The 22,074-nt window shown below is 39.6% G+C and overlaps 1 protein-coding gene across 2 annotated transcripts in view; it reads left to right on the top strand.

Moving 5' to 3' along the window:
* mrps35 (mitochondrial ribosomal protein S35) overlaps positions 1-22,074 on the top strand; it is a 223,212-nt gene that overhangs the window by 56,496 nt on the left and 144,642 nt on the right. For both annotated transcript variants that reach the window (XM_039769970.1, XM_039769971.1), the window contains 2 exons: positions 3,878-3,930; positions 7,662-7,829. In XM_039769970.1, the coding sequence (XP_039625904.1) occupies positions 3,878-3,930; positions 7,662-7,829 (221 nt within the window). The remainder of the gene's footprint in view (positions 1-3,877; positions 3,931-7,661; positions 7,830-22,074) is intronic.

Raw genomic sequence — 22,074 nt, 5'->3', positions numbered from 1 at the left:
TGAAGAATTAATGAAGTTGAACCTCTCATCAACATAATTTTCCACTACTTTCAAGCTAGAAACTTTGCTAAACATTTTCCTATTTGCTATTTTCCTCTCTTCCCACCTATTTCTGTTCCAGAAGAAATATTAAACAGTCTTGAAGACTCAGATAGCATCTCTACAATTTCTGAAAACATTTTAAAGTCCCATCCTTTTAAAGATCCCAGGGTACATTGGGATAAATGATCTGTCACTTAATATTTCAGTAAAGGAGTGGAAGGCTGCCATGCACAGAATATACTCTAGCTCCATGTGCACAAAACATTCAATTATTCAACATAAAATCTTTGAGAACATTTATCTCGTTTAAAATTGTTGAAAATGTTTCTAGGGCAATATTCAACCTGTGAACATTGAAATCTACCTCCAGCCTGACAGGGTCACATGTTCTGGGCGTACTGATAGCCAGACATTATCCTTCAGGATTGTTTGGTAGAGAGCAGAATTCATGGTTCCATCAATCACAGCAAGTCGTCCAGATCCTAAATTAGCAAAACAGCCCCAGACCATCGCACTACCACCACCATGTTTGACTATTGCTATGATGTTCTTTTTCTGAAATGCTGTGTTACTTTTACGCCAGATGTAACGGGATGCACTCCTTCTAGAAAGTTCAACTTTTGTTTCAGCAGTCCATAGAAAATTTTCCCTTGGGGATCATCAGGATGTTTTTGGCAAAAGTGAGATGAGCCTTGATTATTCTTTTTGGTCAGCAGTAGTTTTTACCTTGGAACTCTCCCATGCATGCCATTTTTGCCCAGTCTTTTTCTTATGGTTGAGTCATGAACAGTAACCTTAACTGAGGCAAGTGAAGCCTGCAGTTCCTTTAGATGTTGTTCTGAGTTCTTTTGTGACCTCTTGGATGAGTTGTCCCTGCAATCTTGGGGTAATTTTTGTAGGCCTGCCACTCCTGGGAAGATTCACCACTGTTCTATGTTTTCTCCATTTGTTCATTTGTCCATTTGTTCGCTGGACTCCGAAAGGTTTATAAATGGCTTTGTAACCTTTTCCAGACTGATAGATGTCAATGACTTTGTTTCTCATCTTTTCCTGAATTTCTTTAGATCACAGCATGAGGTTTTTTGTTTTTTTTTCTTTCTCCTTAAATAAAAATCATCACTTAAAAACTGCATTTTGTGTTTACTTTGGTTATCTTTGTCTAACATTTAAATTTGATGATCTGAAACATTTAAGTTTGACAAACATGCAAAAAAATAAGAAATCTGGAAGGGGGCAAATACATTTTCACAGCACTGTACAAGACACGTTTAAGCTAATTCTATTAAGCTAACAAGACTTGTTATCTAAGCAAAAAAGTTTTTTCCCAATTGAAAATGTAAGCTGCTGCGCTGAAACAAGCTCTGTTTAAAACTCAAATGGTGTACATTTTAATTTAAAGGACATAATAAAAAGGTCTGAATTCATTTAAGCAGCTTTTCTTGCTCGTCTTCTAATTGCATAGGGTGACTTCTTTGATTTTTCATTTTCCCAGTCTGGAAGCTGGCCAGGACACAGACAGTCAGACACGTTAATGTCACCCAACACACGTTTATTTACATACTCCATTATGTACAAGTGCAGCACCAACCCCCCAAAGTCCCGGCCTCAACACAGTGCCTTCTCTGCTTCTTCAGGCTGCCTCGACTCCTCTCCTCCAAGACCTTGTCTTTCTCCTCCCAACTCCAGCCATCATATGGAGGGAGGCAGGCCCCTTTTTTATGCACTTGGATGTGTTCCAGGTGCTTCCCGGCAATCTTCCACCGGCACTCCCCAGAATCAGGGATCAGGGTAGTCACTCCCCACGTGGTTTAAGGTGGACGTAAGCCCTCTTCCGGTTTTCCTAGGCGTCCCAGCTGGGTCGCCACCCCAGCCATCTCCGACATCAGTTAATTACTCAACTTTCTTTAAAACAGAGCTAATGTTCTAATCATCTCTTGTTTTGTAAATCAAGCCTCAACTTGCTTTGTTTACGCTACAGGGAACTAATCTGCCAGAAATGCGTAATACGTAAAGGAGCATAGCAACTAAGTTATTGTAATGCCTAGAAATCAAGGTCTGAAAAGATTTTTTTTTTTTTGATCACCCAATTTATATATTAGAAAATGCTTTTCTTTCATTACAGTAGAAACAAGCTTGGCTACATGAAATTGGTTAATAAATTGTTTTGGTATAGAATGGTAATTTCATACACAATCTATGTATTCATTTTTACTTTTGTATTTACTTGCTAGTAAACAAAACTATGATTGGATCCATCTTTTCCATTTTATGTCCTGAATCTGTTTTAGTCAAGAAACTATTTGGCAGTAGTAAGCATGAGGCAGGAATTGGTCCATAGCCTTTTATGTTCCCAAATTGACAGAGAATATTCAAAATTAAGGCAGTAAAAGATTAATAACACAGGGTCAAACACAAAATTTTTTACTTTTAAATAGTTAAGCTTCTTTAAGAAATACATTTGCTGCTGTTCAGAATTTCCATCAAATTCTAAATTAGTGTAAATATACAAACTACAATTAAGATTGTCAGTAAAACTGTTGAAATTCTTTTCTTTGTACTTTTGTCGGTTAAGTGAAGGCTCACATGAATTAATGTCACAGATTTATGTTTTTATTGTATTTTGGGAAATATCCCTGCTTTTCTGGAAATCGAATTTTTAAAATCTTCAGGTACTTTAAATACAAATTTGCAACACTTCCACACGCAACCTTCTCTCTCATGTCCGTTTATGTATTTCTTTGTTCTTGAAAGCATTTACTTTAGCTGCACTGCTCAGTTTTTCATTAAGCTAACTAATGGTAAATGACATTTAAATTTAGAGTAAGATAATGTCTGTGTGATTACATTTTTTATTTAAACAGTTTGGATCTTTGTTTTAAGTAAGAGAAAACAACTGACTAAAGAGAAAAGTTAGTGAATACATTTTTAATTTAAGCATCCTCTTGAAACCTTTCGGAGAGTTAAAGATGATTTGTAGCCTCTTTCTGATGTGGGCTGTTGGTGTGGTTGTTGAATCAGTTTGTGATTTTTTTTTTTGCTCAGAACAAACATTAGGCACAATTTTGTGGCAAATAATAATATACTTATTTAAAAATTATTTTATTTGAGTTTTTTTAATATCTTTGTTTTTGAAATAATTGGGACATTTTATGATTTGCTGTGGTCTGTTTCTGTACACTAAATATTTTTTAAATGTTCCACAATATACCTTCTATAATAAGCTGAACTGCATTTCACCTACTCAGTGCTCCCCTATACAAAAATATATTCCCTGTTAAATCCTTTAAGTGAGCCCAGTTAATTAGCTCGAATTTTAGTAGGTAATTTATGAAGTCTATAAAGTAGTAGGATAACCATGGATAACTTCTTATGCAAGTGGCTTATCTGGAAATGAAATGTCTGTTGGCCTTTGTCTTAAAGTAACATTTTATTAGCTTAATTTTTTATCTCGCCTGTTGTAAGTATAAATGATAATGGCAACAGTAAATGTTGGCCTTTACCATGGCAGATCATGGAAGATCAATACAATTTTTAGTATCTTTTAGGCTTCCTGTACAGAAATACAGAGCAACAGATGTTAAAATGTTTGGGACATTAACACAGATACTGCTAAGTGTCCTTTGTGAGAAATAAATATTCCTCCAGGGTTTTAAAGTTACATATATTGTGCTTAATACACCAAATTCAATTAAGTGATATATTAAGATATTTTGGCATGCAAGTATTATAAAATGAGTACACCAACCTTTAACCATGGCAGGTTTTCTTTTGATTTTCACTATGATTTCTTTTAGTGCTGTGCTTATATAGATAAACTTTCTTTTTTATTTTTTAGATGTAGTGACAAGAGGAAACAGAGCCACATTAGCCAGAAGAGCAAAAAGAGTGGTGAGACATTTTATCTTCTTTCTAAAACACATTTTATTGCAGTTTAACTTTCTAGATCAGTGTTCACTCTATCGTATAAATTTAGTATTTTTTTTTCTCTGTTTACTATATAGACTAATATATCATATACTAATATATTGTATGTATGTAGATGAAATCCTTATCTCCCCTCCATTTAAATAATGTAACATACACAAGGCAAACAAATTTAGGAACTTTTGATATTATTTTTCACATAGCCTTAAAAACCACATTGTCTGGAACACCCCTTGATTCCACCCTAATGTACATTGCATTATATTGGGCACCAAGTCATAACAGGGTGAATACAAGCACACACAAACTACAGTCAAATTAACATAATTTAATCCCCCAACCTGCATTTCTGTGGAAGGAAACTAGAGCATGCAGAGGAAACTCGTCAGGAAAGAATACATACTGTAAGCAGGGAACACTTGAGACATGACCCCCTTACCGAGGCAGCAGCACTCGCGCTACACCATTGTGCCCCCCACATTATTAACAGTATAAATTGTTTAAAAGAAATTAGCAGTTTATCTGTAAAATGCAATATGCATTCTTTAATGCATTTCATTATGAAAAATACATCTTAGGATTCTAAATGTTCGGAGAGCTGTAATGTCATAGATTTAATGTCTTCTTTGTGGTGATTGCTGCCTTCAGCTCCTTTCAGTCCAAGACAAAGCCCAATTGAGAAGCATATAGTGATTAATGACTGGGATTGGGAGCACTTAAATACTTTGTATTTTAAGATGCTACTTTCATTACAATAGAGTTTGAGAAACTAGTAAATTAAACATTGATTTTAAGATTAAGTTTCTGACATTCTAATTTAATAACTAAATAAAATAGTTCAACTTGTAATCACAAAATAGACCTCACTGTGTCCCTTTTTTGATATGGTCCTAATACTATGTTTCCCCTCCTTATGCCATGTGAAATACATATACAGTGTGTGTGTGTGTGTGTGTGTGTGTCATCTGTTCAGTCGTTTCCGACCTTCGGCGATTCTATAAGCTAGCTCTCTCCACGCTTTTTGATCTTGCACAGCTTTTTTGAGCTGTGTTATGCTCATGCCCGTGTCTGCTTTGATGGTGTTAAGCCAACCAGTCTGCTGGTGGCCGGGTCTCCTTTTGCTGCTTACCATCCCTAGCATGACTGATTTTTCTAGCAAATTCCATCGCAAAAACCTACCCCTATACACCTGTCCCAAGCCTGGGCAAATGGGAAGGGTAGCGGAGAAGGACCTGGCAACCCACTTCATGAATTTGTTGCCAAGAAAATTCTGCGGATACGCTCTGGAATGTTTCAGATATGGTGCCCAAAGGTAAGACCCCCCAGGCCGACGGATACATATACAGTACATCCAATATTCAACATTACTTGGAGTACATTTTTTTGACATACTTAAGACATTTGTTTCCATTCATTTCTATTCCTTGCATATTTTTATGTTGGAAAAATGTTAGAGGCACTGGTCCACTGATCCCTGTGCAGGACATAAACTGCTAGTTTATAGAATGTAGTTATTTTTCCCTTTTTTCCTCCATCTTTAATATAGTATATTGGTGCATTAACATTTCACACTTTATTGGGGCTGTAAGCAATATAGTTTGAAAGCCCTGTAAAAAAATAAAAAAATATTTGAACTTGAATGAAGTGTCCAAAAATGGTTTTATACTCTTTAACGATGGCTCTGGAGAGTGTTATATGTTGATTAGTGTATGTAAGCAAGAACTTCAATTTATTTTGTATGCTTGACAATAATAATCCCATAAACATACAGTATAATAGTATGGTACACCTTATAATTTTGGAAAGATTTCTTTGTTCTTAAGTTAATTCAAGTATGTTTTGAGCTTGTTGATATAAAATAAATTATTTGAAAGCAAAATAAACTTGATATTTCTTTTAGTTATCTTACTGCACCAGTTACTCCTTTTTGTATGTACTGCATCTGTTTTGATGGGATCAATTGAGACAAAGTTTAAGAGCACTTACATTTTTCTTTTCTAAAGTGTAAACTAACTCCTAGCCTTAATATGTGAATCTGATTTTCAGTCTGTCTCTTGCTGTTATACTTTCTAGTAGATATTTTTTTCTGCCTATCAAACTGGAAAAATATGTAAATCTGGATTAACACTAGAATTACCAAAGCCTACAATAATAATAATGTTACATTTATTGAGCGCCTTTCACAAACCCAAGGTCGTTTTACATATTGAGTAAAAAAAAAAAAAAATTACACATGACAAAAGTTCGTAGAAGAGGAAAGTTTTCAGTTTATTTTTAAAAGTGCAGAAAGAGGAGCAATCTCGGAGAGACTGAAGAAGAGAGTTCCAGAGTTTAGGGGCTATGGCACTGAAGGACCTGCCTCCCAGGGTGGAGAGTCTGGTGCGTGAGACAGTAAGGAGATTACTGCTTGAGGACCCGAGAGAGCGACAAGGAATGTAAGGAGCTGGTAGCTGAGTGAGGTAGAGGGTAGCAAAGTTATGTAGGGCTTTGAAGGTGAGCAGTAGAATCTTGAATTTAATCCTTGGTGGAACCGGTAACCAGTGAAACTGGGAGAGAACAGGGGAGATGTGAGCAAAATGCTTTGAGTGGGTGATGACTCTGGCTGAGGAGTTCTGAATATACTGTAGCTTCTGTATAGATTTTGCAGGGAGGCTGATGAAGAGAGAATTATAGTAATCCAATATGAAACATTATGAAACAATGAACCAGAGTTTGAGCATCATTAAAGGCCAGAAATGGACGGAGGTGGGCAGTGTTACGGAGACGATAGAATGAAATTTTGGAAAGAGACCTAATGTATAGCTCAAAGTTAAGTGATGAATCAAAAAAAAATGAGATTTCTGAAAACCGGAGCAGGTTTAACAAGTGTAACATTAACAGAAACAGAGAAAGTGGATGCCTTAGAAAATTAGAATTTTGGACCTACCAGTAACACTTCACTTTTATTGGCGTTAAGTTTGAGAAAGTTATTTTCCATCCATAGCTTAAGATCAGTGATGCAGTCAGTGAGTGTGCTGGGAGGTGAATCTGTAGGGGTGTCTGTACTATGTACTACCCGCAAGAAACTTTCACTTGCATATAAGAACAACGCAGCTGCACCAGGCGTAAGGCAAAAGATTGGCACTGTTTGGATGCAGCAAGAGATCGGGCGTCATCCTGCTAGTCAGTCTGCCCCACACTTGTCCTTCAATGAAACAGCACAGCTTACAGAACTCTTGTCGCACCCTACACAACTGTGTTTGATCTTATCCAGGAAAAGATCCCAGTCACCCCACAGGGGAGAGACTTTCTGAAAATAAGGTCAGAAAGCTTATGAAACCGTTTCTGGACAAAGGCAGAACCATCGCAGTTGTGTGGAGCTTCTGCAGTTTACTTGTGACTTTACGCTGTAGGAAGATACGTAAATAAATCAGGGTAAATAACATTCAATCTGGCTTTTATGTAAGTAACATGAATGTTTTTATATAAAGACCATCACAAAGCATAGCCACAAACTGGACTTTGCATTAACCTTGGCGAGCTTAGTCTCAGAAAGTCTTTCTCCCATGGGACTAGTGTTAATAAATAGTGGAAGGTGTTTTTTTTTTTATTTTGCTTCTACTGTGCTCTTATTATTTTTTAAACGTAATGATTTTTAACAGATATTTTGAAATACTTACGTATTAAGGGGGAAAAAATCTCTTATTTCTGTTTAGCCAATTATGCCTCGGATAGAGAAGATGCCAGTAAATCAAGAGTGGAGCAGCGTGTACCCAACTGCATATTCATTTAAATCCAACGCAGTTCCTCTACCAATTCGTATGGGTTATCCAATGAAGAACAGCATACCAGCAGAAAAGAAAGGAAACTTAGAACTTATCAAGGTTGGTGTGTTAGATTGTTAAACTATAACTTTAAGAACTGTGTATATAAAGACAAAAATTGTCATAAATTTTAAAATGATTATAATTTTGGTTTCATGACTTTTGAGAGGAAACAAAAAAGCTCTGACATGTTAGGTAAATTTGTAGCTAACTCATTTTTAGAAACTATAAAAGGAAAACTTTAAAAATAAATTAAAACAGCAAAGAAACTTGACATCTGATGTAAACATTAGTTTTGAATAATGTGGAATGTCATATTGGTTTTGGATGAGGAGCTGCAGGTTCTGTGAGAGTAAAGATGACAGCTGAAATTATGACAAAGGCACTATACGAGCGCTTAACCCGATACAGACAGATGCAGGAGGCATACTGATAAAACAGATGTTTTATTTTCTTTTTCTTTTGTGGGCAACACCTTCCCCGTTCCTATAGGCACAACAGTCCCAATAAACAGTACACAACCAATACTTCTTCTCTTTATCTCCTCCACTCCTCTCCAGCAAGCTTTGTCTCCCTTCTCCCGACTCTGGCTCCCGGAGTAGTCAATCAATCAATCAATCAATCAATCAATCAACATTTATTTATATAGCACATATTCATACAAAAAAAATGTAGCTCAAAGTGCTTTACAAAATGAATAGAAAAATAGAAGACACAATAAAAAATAAACATAAGTCAACATTAATTAACATAGAATAAGAGTAAGGTCCGATGGCCAGGGTGGACAGAAAAACAAAAAACTCCAAAGGCTGGAGAAAAAAAATAAAATCTGTAGGGGTTCCAGACCAAGAGACCGCCCAGTCCCCTCTGGGCAAGTAGTGGCTGCTGGCTCCTTTAATAACACACCCGGAAGTGCTCCAGGTGCTTGATGATTTTATTTCTGGCAGTACTGGGTGTGGCGGAATAACTGCTCATAAGGGCTCAACAGCTCCTGCTGCAGTACCTCTCGGTGGTGCCTGTGGATCCTAACAGGGCTGAGATATATATATATATACATATATATATATATATATATATATATATACACACACACAGTGGTGTGAAAAACTATTTGCCCCCTTCCTGATTTCTTATTCTTTTGCATGTTTGTCACACAAAATGTTTCTGATCATCAAACACATTTAACCATTAGTCAAATATAACAAGTAAACACAAAATGCAGTTTTAAATGATGGTTTTATTATTTAGGAGAAAAAATTCAAACCTATATGGCCCTGTGTGAAAAGTAATTGCCCCTTGTTAAAAATAACCTAACTGTGGTGTATCACACCTGAGTTGAATTTCCGTAGCCACCCCAGGCCTGATTACTGCCACACCTGTTTCAATCAAGAAATCACTTAAATAGGAGCTGCCTGACACAGAGAAGTAGACCAAAAGCACCTCAAAAGCTAGACATCATGCCAAGATCCAAAGAAATTCAGGAACAAATGAGAACAGAAGTAATTGAGATCTATCAGTCTGGTAAAGGTTATAAAGCCATTTCTAAAGCTTTGGGACTCCAGCGAACCACCGTGAGAGCCATTATCCACAAATGGCAAAAACATGGAACAGTGGTGAACCTTCCCAGGAGTGGCCGGCCGACCAAAATTACCCCAAGAGCGCAGAGACGACTCATCCGAGAGTTCACAAAAGACCCCAGGACAACGTCTAAAGAACTGCAGGCCTCACTTGCCTCAATTAAGGTCAGTGTTCACGACTCCACCATAAGAAAGAGACTGGGCAAAACGGCCTGCATGGCAGATTTCCAAGACGCAAACCACTGTTAAGCAAAAGAACATTAGGGCTTGTCTCAATTTTGCTAAGAAACATCTCAATTATTGCCAAGACTTTTGGGAAAATACCTTGTGGACTGATGAGACAAAAGTTGAACTTTTTGAAAGGCAAATGTCCCGTTACATCTAGCGTAAAAGGAACACGGCATTTCAGAAAAAGAATATCATACCAACAGTAAAATATGGTGGTGGTAGTGTGATGGTCTGGGGTTGTTTTTCTGCTTCAGGACCTGGAAGGCTTGCTGTGATAGAGGGAACCATGAATTCTACTGTCTACCAAAAAATCCTGAAGGAGAATGTCCGGCCATCTGTTCGTCAACTCAAGCTGAAGCGATCTTGGGTGCTGCAACAGGACAGTGACCCAAAACACACCAGCAAATCCACCTCTGAATGGCTGAAGAAAAACAAAATGAAGACTTTGGAATGGCCTAGTCAAAGTCCTGACCTGAATCCAATTGAGATGCTATGGCATGATCTTAAAAAGGCGGTTCATGCTAGAAAACCCTCAAATAAAGCTGAATTACAACAATTCTGCAAAGATGAGTGGGCCAAAATTCCTCCAGAGCGCTGTAAAAGACTCATTGCAAGTTATCGCAAACGCTTGATTGCAGTTATTGCTGCTAAGGGTGGCCCAACCAGTTATTAGGTTCAGGGGGCAATTACTTTTTCACACAGGGCCATGTAGGTTTGGATTTTTTCTCCCTAAATAATAAAATCATCATTTAAAAACTGCATTTTGTGTTTACTTGTGTTATATTTGACTAATGGTTAAATGTGTTTGATGATTAAAAAAATTTTGTGTGACAAACATGCAAAAGAATAAGAAATTAGGAAGGGGGCAAATAGTTTTTCACACCAATGTGTATATATATATACACACACACACACACACACAGTAGAGTCTCGCTTATCCAACCTTCGCTTACCCAACATTTTGCATTATCCGACGTCACACCGCAAAAAAAAAAAAATTACATCAATTGGCAACAAGAACTGCAAGTTGCGAGCGTGAGCTTTGTCTAATTTTTTGTTGCTAAGTTTATTTTTTCAGTTTAATTTTTCAGTTTTGTTGTAAAACATGATTACAGTGGATTATGTGGCCAGCCCTATATGGCGCGTGTGCGTGTGTCTCCCTCACGTGTGTGTGTGTGTGTGTGTGTGTGTGTGTCTCTCTCTCTCTGTCTCTCTCGCTCGCGCGCGCGTATGTCTGTGTCTCTTGCTCTCTCTCACTGCACAGGGAATGCACAGAGAGAGACTGAACATGTGCAGAAATCATTGGCTCGCACAAATCGAAAGGGAAATTGGCTTGTTCCTATACCGAGTGTGTGGTCCTGAACACAGGGAAATGTTTGGCATACTGTTTGGTCATAACCCGATTTGTACGTGTTCAGAGCCGATTGTGAACTGAGCGACTTTAATAGGTTCCTAATGTGTAAAATTATAACATAATTTGACGTTTAATAGGCTTTTTCTTAACACCTTCCATTATCCGACATTTTCGGTTATCCGACGTTCTGCCAGCCCGTTTATGTCGGATAAGCTAGACTCTACTGTGTGTGTGTATGTATATATATATATATATATATATATGTGTATATATATATATATATATATGTATGTATATATATATATATATATATATATATATATATATATATATATATATATATATATATATATATATATATATATATATATATATATATATATATATATATATTATAAAATAATTTTGTCGGAGATGGCTGGGGGGGATGTGACCGCCCTGGTACTTATGGAGACCACGGGTATAGAGCTTTGAAGCTTAACCCTGTAGGGGCCCGTGGTGGAAAGTGCAACAGGGATGGGATGCAGCCGGCACTTCAGCCACATTGGGGTGTGTCGGTGGAAGATTGCCAGGATGCACCTGGAGCACATCCGAGTGATTATAAAAGGTGCCGCCCCCCCTTCATTCAGGATTTGAGTCGGATGGAAGACAACGACGTCTTGGGAGGAGACAAGGAGGCAGCCTGAAGAGAGAAGGCATTGTTGTTTTGTGGCCAGGACTTTGGGATTTGTGTGCACATTTGTATATAACGTATGTATAATAATTGTGTTGTGGGTGACCAGGCCTGCTTCTCTCTCTCTCTCTATCTATCTATCTATCTATCTATCTATCTATCTATCTATCTATCTATCTATCTATCTATCTATCTATCTATCTATCTATCTATCTATCTATCTATCTATCTATCTATCTATCTATCTAAATGTATCGTAATGTATCTATCTATCGTAATGTATCGTAATGTATCTATCTATCGTAATGTATCGTAATGTATCTATCTAATCTAAAAATATAGTAAAAAGGTGCTATATAAGCGCCTGACCCAACACAGATTCACATTGGAGGCACGTATAAAATAAAAAGACTTTTATTTTTCTTCACCTTTGGGGCATATCTTCCCCTTAATCCCCCACAGGCACAACACAGTCCCAAGTGTGCAAGCACCACCCAACACTTTTTTTTTTTTTTTCTTTTCCTTTCTTCTTCCTCCACCACTCCTCCAAGCTTTGTCCTCCTCCTCCCGACTCTGGCCTGAGTGGTGGTTTCTTCTTTTATTGGGCATCCGGAAGTGCTCCAGGTGCTTGATTACTGACAGAGGGCTGCACAGCCAGGTGTGGTGAAACCAGTGCCCAGAAGGGTCCAGCAGCTCCTGCTGCAGCACTCCCTGGTGGCGCCTGCAGAAACCAACAGGGCTACACAACACTCCAACCCCCATGAAGCACTGCGGGAGTCCGAGGCACGGCTGCGACCCAGGGAGGCTGCCATTTAGCGTTTAGGGGCAGATACTGGGTTTCCCATCTTTGCTCCCTCGGAAGAAATGCTGCAGGGGCGTCCCAGGCGGGCATGGGCCTCAGCCACCTGCCACAGTGCTCCACCCTCAGCTGAGCCCCTCAGCGGCGTGTCCTGCGAGGGCTGGTCCTCTCCAGGGTGGGGAGTAGGTATCATCTCGTCTATGGCTCTGTCCTAAGGAGATAAAAACAACAGGTTTGGGGGCATTGCCCTGATGCTCACACACTCCGGACGTCCTCCAGGGACAACACCGCCAACCGTGCCCACTGTTGGAACTGAAGCAGGATGAAAAGTCCTGTTGTCATGTCCGCGCCGCTGAGGGTATATGGCGTCTCCGCCCCTTCGCAGTGCAGCCCTCCATTGTGTGCTCGCAGATGGGCTCACACTGCGCTCTGTCAGGAGTCACCGTCTTCTTTTTCCGAGTCCTCCTCCTGCTCTGGGGCGCACTGACGATCTGGGTCCCCATACAGGAAGAAGAGGGACCCCGTGCCATCTTCCACAATACAATAAATATAGTGCATCCGGAAAGTATTCACAGCGCATCACTTTTTCCACATTTTGTTGTTACAGCCTTATTCCAAAATGGATTAAATGTATTTTTTTTCCTTAGAATTCTACACACAACACCCCATAATGACAACGTGAAAAAAGTTTACTTGAGGTTTTTGCAAATTTATTCAAAATAAAAAACTGAGAAATCACATGTACATAAGTTGAAAAAGTTGTTATGAATATTGTATTGGCCAGGATACCTGCAGTTGTCCGAGATGAGTTTCTTCGTCATAATGTTGAATCATTAACGATTGTGGCCAAACGCTTAGAAGGTTCTCAGACCGCTTGGAGAAAAAGCTGTGGATTTGGTTCCCCTTTTGCTGTTTTACAACCTACGAGAGAGCGCCCGGGGCATACTTGTCGCTTTGACCGAAGACTGAAACATCAACATGTTTCAGGACCTGACAATCAGTTGTCATCAGGAAGACCTCCGGGGTATACAGTTATTGATGAGGTGCCCGTATCTGGAGAGACAGGAGGCGGCAGAGGAGGCCATGGACATCGCTACGGATATTTCGGCAGTAGAACTGAAAGATAATGTTTCCGGTGTGATCAACCCGGTCACTTGGTGAAGGAGTGTCGCCTGCCTCCAGTTTAATCGATGGGAATTGGATTGGCCGAGGTTTGTTGCTCCCATATTCCCTATTCATCAGGATAAAAGATGGCTTATTGATCTCGGTGAAGTGGGGGGGGCCGCAAGATCTCGGCATTATTGGACTCAGACAGTGACCTTGTGTTGTCAGAAGGGACTGTCTTGATGATGGATTCCTTAGTAACACTGAGACTGTAAAGATACGTTGTGTACATGGAGATGTTAAAGACTATCAGACATTGCTTCTTCCTTTTACTTCTAAGGGTCGTCACTTTAAACTTTGGTCTGCTATTTCAGACTCTTGCCCCTGGCCGTTCCTGATAGTCAGAAGGAATGCCCTTTTTCCTAGACTTATTACTGAATTTCAGGCACCAGTTGTCGAGTCCCCTGTTAAGCTTAGTGGGGGGGAAGAAGAAGAAGAAGAACTGGTGGCAGTTGGGGAAAATCTAGAGCCCCAATTAGATATTGAACCCGATCTCTCCAGCGAGACTAAGGAAGACACCTCCCCCAATTTCCCAGAGTGACAGGCAGGCCCTTTAACATCTTCTCAGATTGCAAATGCCTCTGAACACAAACCGAGCACTGGTGAGCTGTCGGATTTCATGTGCTTGCAGCATGCTGATAGCTCATTAGAATATGCCTTTAAACAGGCTTGTTTTGCTAATGTCTCCTTTCACCAAGAGCGTGAATCCGGGGGCTTGAAAACCCCACACTTTCTGGAAAAAGAGGGTTGCCTTTTCAGAGTGATTTCAGATCATGTAATGGGGGAATTTATTGAATAACTAGTTGTACCTGAAGTACATAGGGAAATCTTTTTGCAGCTAGCCCACTCTCATATCATGGGAGGGCACCTGGGGGCTGATAAGACCAGAGACCGGTTATCAAAATGATTTTATTGGCTGAATATGGGAAAAGATGTTGAACGGTTCTGTACTTCATGTCCTGACTGCCAGATCGTCTCCGCTTATAAACCTCCTCGGGTTCCCCTTTGTCTTATGCCTATTTTGGAAGTCCCCTTTCAGCAGGTGGGATTAGATATTGTAGGCCCTTTGCCTAAGACTGAAAATGGGTATCAATATATGCTGGTGTTGGTTGACTATGCAACACGATATCCAGAGGTGGCTGCTTTGAAAAAGGCCAATTTCTCCACTGTAGCCAAAGCTTTGTGCGAGATTTCTACTCGTATTGGCATCTCTAGAGAAATTTTAACTGATCAGGGCACACCATTTACTTTGTTGCATGATGAAACAATTGTGTGACAGCTTTGCTATTAAGAAATTGAGTACCACTGTTTACCATCCATAGACAAATGGTTTGACTGTGTGCTTGGTGTGTGAGTGTGTTTGTGTCCTGCGGTGGGTTGGTACCCTGCCCAGGATTGGTTCCTGCCTTGTGCCCTGTATTGGCTGGGATTGGCTCCAGCAGACCCCCGTGACCCTGTGTTTGGATTCAGCTGGTTGGAAAATGGATGGATGGATGGATGAACGATTTAAGAAGACTTTAAAACAGATGATCAGGCGAGTCGCTCATAATTATCCTACATTATGGGTCTCTGTCCTGCCTTTTGTTATGTTTGCAGTGCGGGAATTGCTGCAGGCGTCCACTGGCTTGAGTCCATTCGAGTTATTTGGCAGTCCCCCGTGAGGCATCCTGGATGTTGTTCGAGAGGAATGGATAGGAAATGAGACAACAGCTCTTGGACCGAGCTTTGCAGATCGGGTAGTTTCGTTGGAAGATAGAATTTCTAAGCTTTCTTCTATTGCTGTGGAGCATCAACAATGTGAGCAGGAAACTCAGAAACCTCGTTACGATAGGCTCTGTAAGCTCCGTGAATTCAAACCTGGTGATCGTGTTTTGGTACTGGTTCCGTCTGACCCACACAAATTTCTAGCTTAATGGGAGGGCACTGCCATTATTGAGGAGCATATGGGACCAGTAAGTTACAAGATTAGAATACCATGCCGGTGCAAACCATTCCAGATTTTACATGTTAATCTCTTGAAGGAGTGGCATGACCGGCAGGGGATTTACACTTCCTTGGCTGCTGTCTCTCAGACCTTTGTTGCCATTGATAATGATTTGACTGACTTACAAAAGACAGAATTGTTATCTTTGATTGAATGGAACACTGATGTCTTTTCAGACTTGCCAGCCGTGACTAACCTTGCAGAACATAAAATCACTACTGAACCCTGTGCCTGGGTACAGATGCGGCCGTTTCAGATCCTGGAAGCGCGACGAAATGTTGTGCGCAAAGAAGTCAAGAAGATGCAGGCATTAGGTGTAATTCGTGAAAGTAAAAGTGACTGGTGCAGTCCGATCATATATAGTCCCAAAGCAAGACAGTTCAGTTTGCTTCTGTATCGATTTCAGGCGCATGAATAAGGTCTTTGATGCTTATCCAATGTCTCGTGTTGATGAGCTGTTGGAAAAACTGGGTCGGGCGATCTATATCTCCACGCTAGATCTCACGAAAGGTTATTGGCAGGTACCTCTAGAGGCTGACAGTTGTGAGAAAACAGCATTTGCGACTCCTGACGGACTTTATGAATTTCCAAGACTCCCGTTTGGTCTTCATGGGGCACCTCTAACTTTCCAGCGTATGATGGATCAGATCTTGCGTTCTTATTCTGAATATTCCAGGGCATACCTTTGATGATGTCGTGATTTTCAACAGTGATTGGCATACACCTTTAGAACGTTTTCAGGCTGTCCTTGAAAGCTTGAGACAGGCTGGCTTGACTGCTAACCCTAAGAAGTGTAAACTGGTTATGTCAGACTCATTATTTAGGTTGTTCCATGGGGAAGGGTTTACTTCGGCCACAGTTAAGAAAAGCGGAAGAGATGCTTGCTTACCTCTGGCCAAAAATGCAGAAACAGGTATGTGTTTTTCTGGGGCTTGCTGGTTATTACAGCAGATTCATCCCTGACTTTGTACATAGGGCTGCTCCTCTTTCAGAACTTACTAGAGGCAGGAAAAACCGTCCTATTTTATGGACAGAAATTTGTGAACGTTCCTTTTGTGATTTGAAAACTGCTTTGTCGTCTTATTCGGTTTTGCGGATTCCCGATTTCTCTAAGGATTTTGTTCTACAGACAGACGCAAGTGCATTTGGTGTAGGCGCCATTCTGTCCCAGGTTTTTGATGGAGAAGAGCACCCTATCACATATTTGAGTAGGAAACTGCTTCCTAGGGAACGCGATTATTCAGATATTGAGAAATAATGTTTGGTGATTAAATGGGCTGTGGAAGCGCTTCGTTATTACTTATGGGGTCGAAATTTCACATTAGTGACTGATCATGCTCCACTTCAATGGTTATACTGCCAGAAAGATACAAACTCTCGTCTCATGAGATGGATTTTGGGCTTAAAACCTTACAGTTTTATAGTCAGGCATCGATCTGGCTCTGAGCACGTTAACACAGACGTATTGTTACGCCTGTTTGAACCTGGTTTGGAGAGTCGCTTAATTCATGAGAATGTGAATAAAGCTGAGGGAGGGGGTGTAAGCTGGTCGTCTGATCGCACCCTCAGAGAATACAGATGTTCCTGGGAAAACCCCAGAAAAACGTTGACAGACTACCTTCACATTGCTCCTTACCTTATTTTCTATCTATCTCTCTCCTCTCTCTCTCTCTCTCTCTCTCTCTCTTCAAATTGTGCGGCTTCACTCCATTGCGGATTTTATATGTAAGCATATCTAAATATATATCACAGAGTTTTCAGTGGTTCCCGGATTTCTGTGGACAATGGGTCTTTTAATTTATGGCACATGCTTCCTCAGTTGGTTTGCCCAGTTGATTTCATACAAGGGATGCTATTGGCGGATGGCTGAGAAACTACCCAATCAAAGCACGTATTATGTATTAAATAAAACTCTTCAATGATATACGATTGGTTTCCTGTGCAGTGCTTCACATACTTAAAAGCCCAAACAGCACCTATTGATTTTTGATTGTTTGCTTTTTCTCTCTCTCTGACATTCCCTGCTCCTGACGGGCACTCCTTTGAAGAGGAAAATATGTTTGCATTCTTTTAATTTTGAGACGGAACTGTCATCTCTGTCTTGTCATGGAGCACAGTTTAAACTTTTGAAAAAGAGACAAATGTTTGTTTGCAGTGTTTTAAAGTCCCTGTCTCTCCCTGTGTTTCTATGCAAATCTGTGACCCAAGCATGACAATATAAAAATACCAATGGAAACGTATGGTTTTTACTTGGCAGATTTTCACCTTTCGCGGGGGGTTCTGGAACGCAACCCCTGTGATCGAGGAGTGATCACTGTATATCTATATATATTTTTATATATCTATATATTTATATCTCTATATATCTCAATCATATTATCTTGTTCTTGTAATTCTTCCAACAGCATTTTGGATTAATTGGAGGCTGTATAAAGAACACTTTGAACATCAAGAGAACACTGCATTGCAGCAGTCAGTCCTACTAGAAATAATGCATGAACTCATTTCTCACTGCCCCACATATTAGAAAACGTCTTAATTTCCTTACATTTTTAAGATGGAAGAAACGTGTATTGGCCAATTTTGTAATGTATGGTTTAAATGACATACTAGGGTCAAAGATACTGCCTAGATTGTAGGCTGATTCAGTAGAATTAATGGTTATTATTCCAATTGAGTTAAATTATGTCAAAATACTGTTTTAATCAGCATCTTCCCCTCCAATAATTAACATCTCTGTTTTATCTGTGTTAAAAGACAAGTAGTTCTTATCCATCCACTCCTTTAATGTACTAACACAACTAATTAACGTCAAAATTGGAGAAACTTCATTTGGTCTCAAAGAAAGGTATAACTGGATGTCATCTGCGCATAACTATAAATTAACATTGTTTTCTAATAATAGATCCTAGTGGAAGAATTTAAAGTGAAAACAGTAAAGGTCCCAGTACTGTGTCTTGCAGAACACCATAGTACTGTATAATGATTGAGTACTGTTAGCACATTTCTGCATGTTATGGAATTGTCCTGCCCTCTGCCTCAAGCGCCTTGCCTGAGTCGTCAGTCAGATAAACTCTCTTCCAATGACCACACAGAGAAGAGTTTCCAGTTTGCTTTCTTTACTGAAGCCAGTTGGAATAGAGTAAAACTACAAATAAATCGTAAATACAATATAGTAAGAAATTCTCACGTACAAACTCAAATAATAAACTTAATGACAGAGTTACTTATTCCTTGAAAACATATAAAGAATAAATAAATAACATTCACTTGAATGACAAACATTATCTGTGCACCCTGGCAAAGCTGCTAAAATATAAAAAGGAACGCTCCCAAGTACTTCTATAATGTAGTGAAAACTCGGATAACAGCGGTAAGTTGCTAGAACCTTTTAACTTTAAAATACTTCTTAAAATAACTTTTAAATACTCAACATATTCACAAACATGCATCAATACAGAGAATTAAACATCTGTAAACATTTCTACGTACCGACAATGCCTTTAAAGCCAAACTGAACGTTCAAAGCAGGAAGTGACACAAACGTGTTCTCTATTTTGTTTTTACTCTCTGGGGCACAGCTTCATGAGATCATCGCGCTGAGACAGGCTGCTTCTCAAGTAAAGGAATGCTGAGTTCCACCACTAGATGGTGCTAATCTTAAGTTTCGCTAACTTCAATCCTTAGCTAGAACAGCACATTAATCAATTTGAAAAATAAGGACTGAACCAAGTAAAGACATTGCCTGTGAGCCCAATGTCATTTTCCAACCTACAGTATGTAGTAAAATATAATGGTCAATGTTGTCAAACACTATGCTCAAGTCTAACAGCATAATTACAATGGATTTTCCTTCATTAGAGGAAAACACACGTTAGTGCTGTTTCGGTACTACCAGAGTTTCTCAAATATATTGTGATGCATAAGGTGTGACTGAAGCTGATTGGCGACAACTTTTTCAAGTATTTTAGAAAGAGGGTACATTTTATATGGGTTTATAATTTATTAAGTATATGTGGGTCTAGGTCCGACATTTTAAATAATGGTTTGATGACTGATGCTTTTAGGGCATCGGGTACTGTGCCATGTAATAATGAACCATTAATAATTTTAAGAATAGATGCTGCAAGGACACACATTACACTTTTTACTAGTTTTGTTGGCAATGGATGTATGGAGCAAATAGTAGGTTTCATTTTAGAAATTAAAGTTAAGACTTCATGTTCTGTTCCAGGATTGAAATGTCTAAAGTATAGAATACAAGTCGAGGCAGGGTCTGAGATCTGGCATTTTATATTTTAAATTTTCTCATTAAAGTAGTTCATAAAGTCTATACTGCTAATGTCTGTTGGTTTTTTGCCCTGCAGATCTGAATTCCCATTTGTTAAGTTAGTCACTGTTATAAACAGTATTCGCATTATTATATGTTATTTTAGAATAATAGTCTGAGTGAGCTTTAAAGAGTTTTTTTTTGTATATTTTTTTAACACTCACTGTCCAAAACAAATCTGAAACTGCTCAATAAAAAAGGGGGTGAGGGCAGGAATCTTACAAAAACCTGGTTGTATTAGTGTCCACATCCCCTAAACTAAGAAGCACCTTTTGATTTTATTACAGCTCTTAATTTTTTGGATAAAAGTCTATCATTTTGGCACCTCAGGTCATGCTGATTTTTGCTCACTCCTCCTTGCAAATAATTTCCAAATCTTTCAGATTACAGCATCTCCTGTGCTCGGCTTTCTCCAGGAAACCCCCACAGATCTGGGTCTGGGCTCTGGTTGGTCCATTCCAGAACATTGATCCTCTTTTGATGAACCATTTTCTTTGTTGATTTGATTGCATACTTTAAATCATTGTCATTCTGTCAGGTGAAGTTCCTCTTCATCTTAAGGTTTTGGATTTTTTTGACATAACAGACTGGTACTTGTACCTATTCATGATTCCATCCACCTTGATTAAATTTCCAGTTCCAGCTGATGAAAAGAAGCCCCAAAGCATGATCGATAGATAGATACTTTATTAATCCCAAGGGGAAATTCACATAATCCAGCAGCAGTATACTGATATAAAAAACAATATTAAATTACATAGTAATAAAAAAGCATGTAAAAGCAGACAATAACTTTGAGTAATGTTAGCATTTACTCCTCCGGGTGGAATTGAAGAGTCGCATAGTGTGGGGGAGGAACGATCTCCTCAATCTGTCAGTGGAGTAAGACAGTGACAAAAGTCACTGAAGCTACTACTCTGCCTGGAAATGACACTGTTCAGTGGATGCAGTGGATTCTTCATGATTGACAGGAGTTTGCTTAATGCCCGTCGCTCTGCCACAGATGTTAAACTGTCCAACTTTACTCCTACAATAGAGCCTGCCTTCTTAACAAGTTTGTCCAGGCGTGAGGCATCCTTCATCTTTATGCTGCCTCCCCAGTACACCACCGCCACAAGAGGGCTTTCGCCACAACTGTCTGGTAGAAAATCTGCAGCATCTTATTGCAGATGTTGAAGGACGCCAAACTTCTAAGAAAGCATAGTCAGCTCTGACCTTTCTTACACAGAGCATCAGTATTGGCAATCCAGTCTAATTTGTCATCTAGCTGCACTCCCAGATATTTATAGGTCTGCACCCTCTGCACACAGTCACCTCTGATGATCACAGGGTCCATGAGGGGCCTGGGCCTCCTAAAATCCACCACCAGCTCCTTGGTCTTGCTGGTGTTAAGGTGTAAGTGGTTTGAGTCGCACCATTTAACAGTCTTTGATTAGCTTCCTGTACTCCTCCTCCTGCCCACTCCTGATGCAACCCACAATAGCAGTGTCATCAGCGAATTTTTGCACGTGGCAGGACTCCGAGTCGTATTGGAAGTCTGATGTATATGGGCTGAACAGGACCGGAGAAAGTACAGTCCCCTGCGGCACTCCTGTGTTGCTGACCACAATGTCAGACCTGCAGTTCCCCAGACGCACATATTGAGGTCTGTCTGTAAGATAGTCCACGATCCATACCACCAGGTGTGAGTCTACTCCCATCTCAGTCACCTTGTCTCTAAGGAGCAGAGGTTGGATGGTGTTGATACTGCCTCCATTAAGCCTCACTTTTGAGTATGGTGTTCTTTTGATGACATGCTCTTATTTTTGTGCCAAACATACCTTCTGAAATTATGGCCAAATAGTTCAACCTTGGTCTCATCAGACCATAATACATTTTTCCATATAGTTGTGGGAGACTGGAAATACTTTTTTGCAAAGTTAAACCAGGCTTTGATGTTTTTCTTTGTGATAAAAGGCTTTTGTCTTTTTACTCTACCTCACAACCCAGACATTTGAAGAATATGACTGATTGTTCTCACATACAGGGAGCACCCAGTACTTTCCAGGAAATCTAGCAGCTTCTTTAATGTTGCTGAAGGCCTTTTGGTGGCCTCCCTGACCAGTTTTCACCTTGTCTTCTCATCGGTCTTAGAGGGATGTCTTAGTCATGGTATTGTCACTGTTGTTCCATATTTTTTCCACTCATTGATTACTG

Source organism: Polypterus senegalus, chromosome 11 (assembly GCF_016835505.1).
Source record: "Polypterus senegalus isolate Bchr_013 chromosome 11, ASM1683550v1, whole genome shotgun sequence".
NCBI classification, from domain to species: Eukaryota; Metazoa; Chordata; class Cladistia; order Polypteriformes; family Polypteridae; genus Polypterus; species Polypterus senegalus.
The sequence above is the reverse complement of the archived record's forward strand: the minus strand, read 5'-3'. Positions and strand labels throughout refer to the sequence as shown.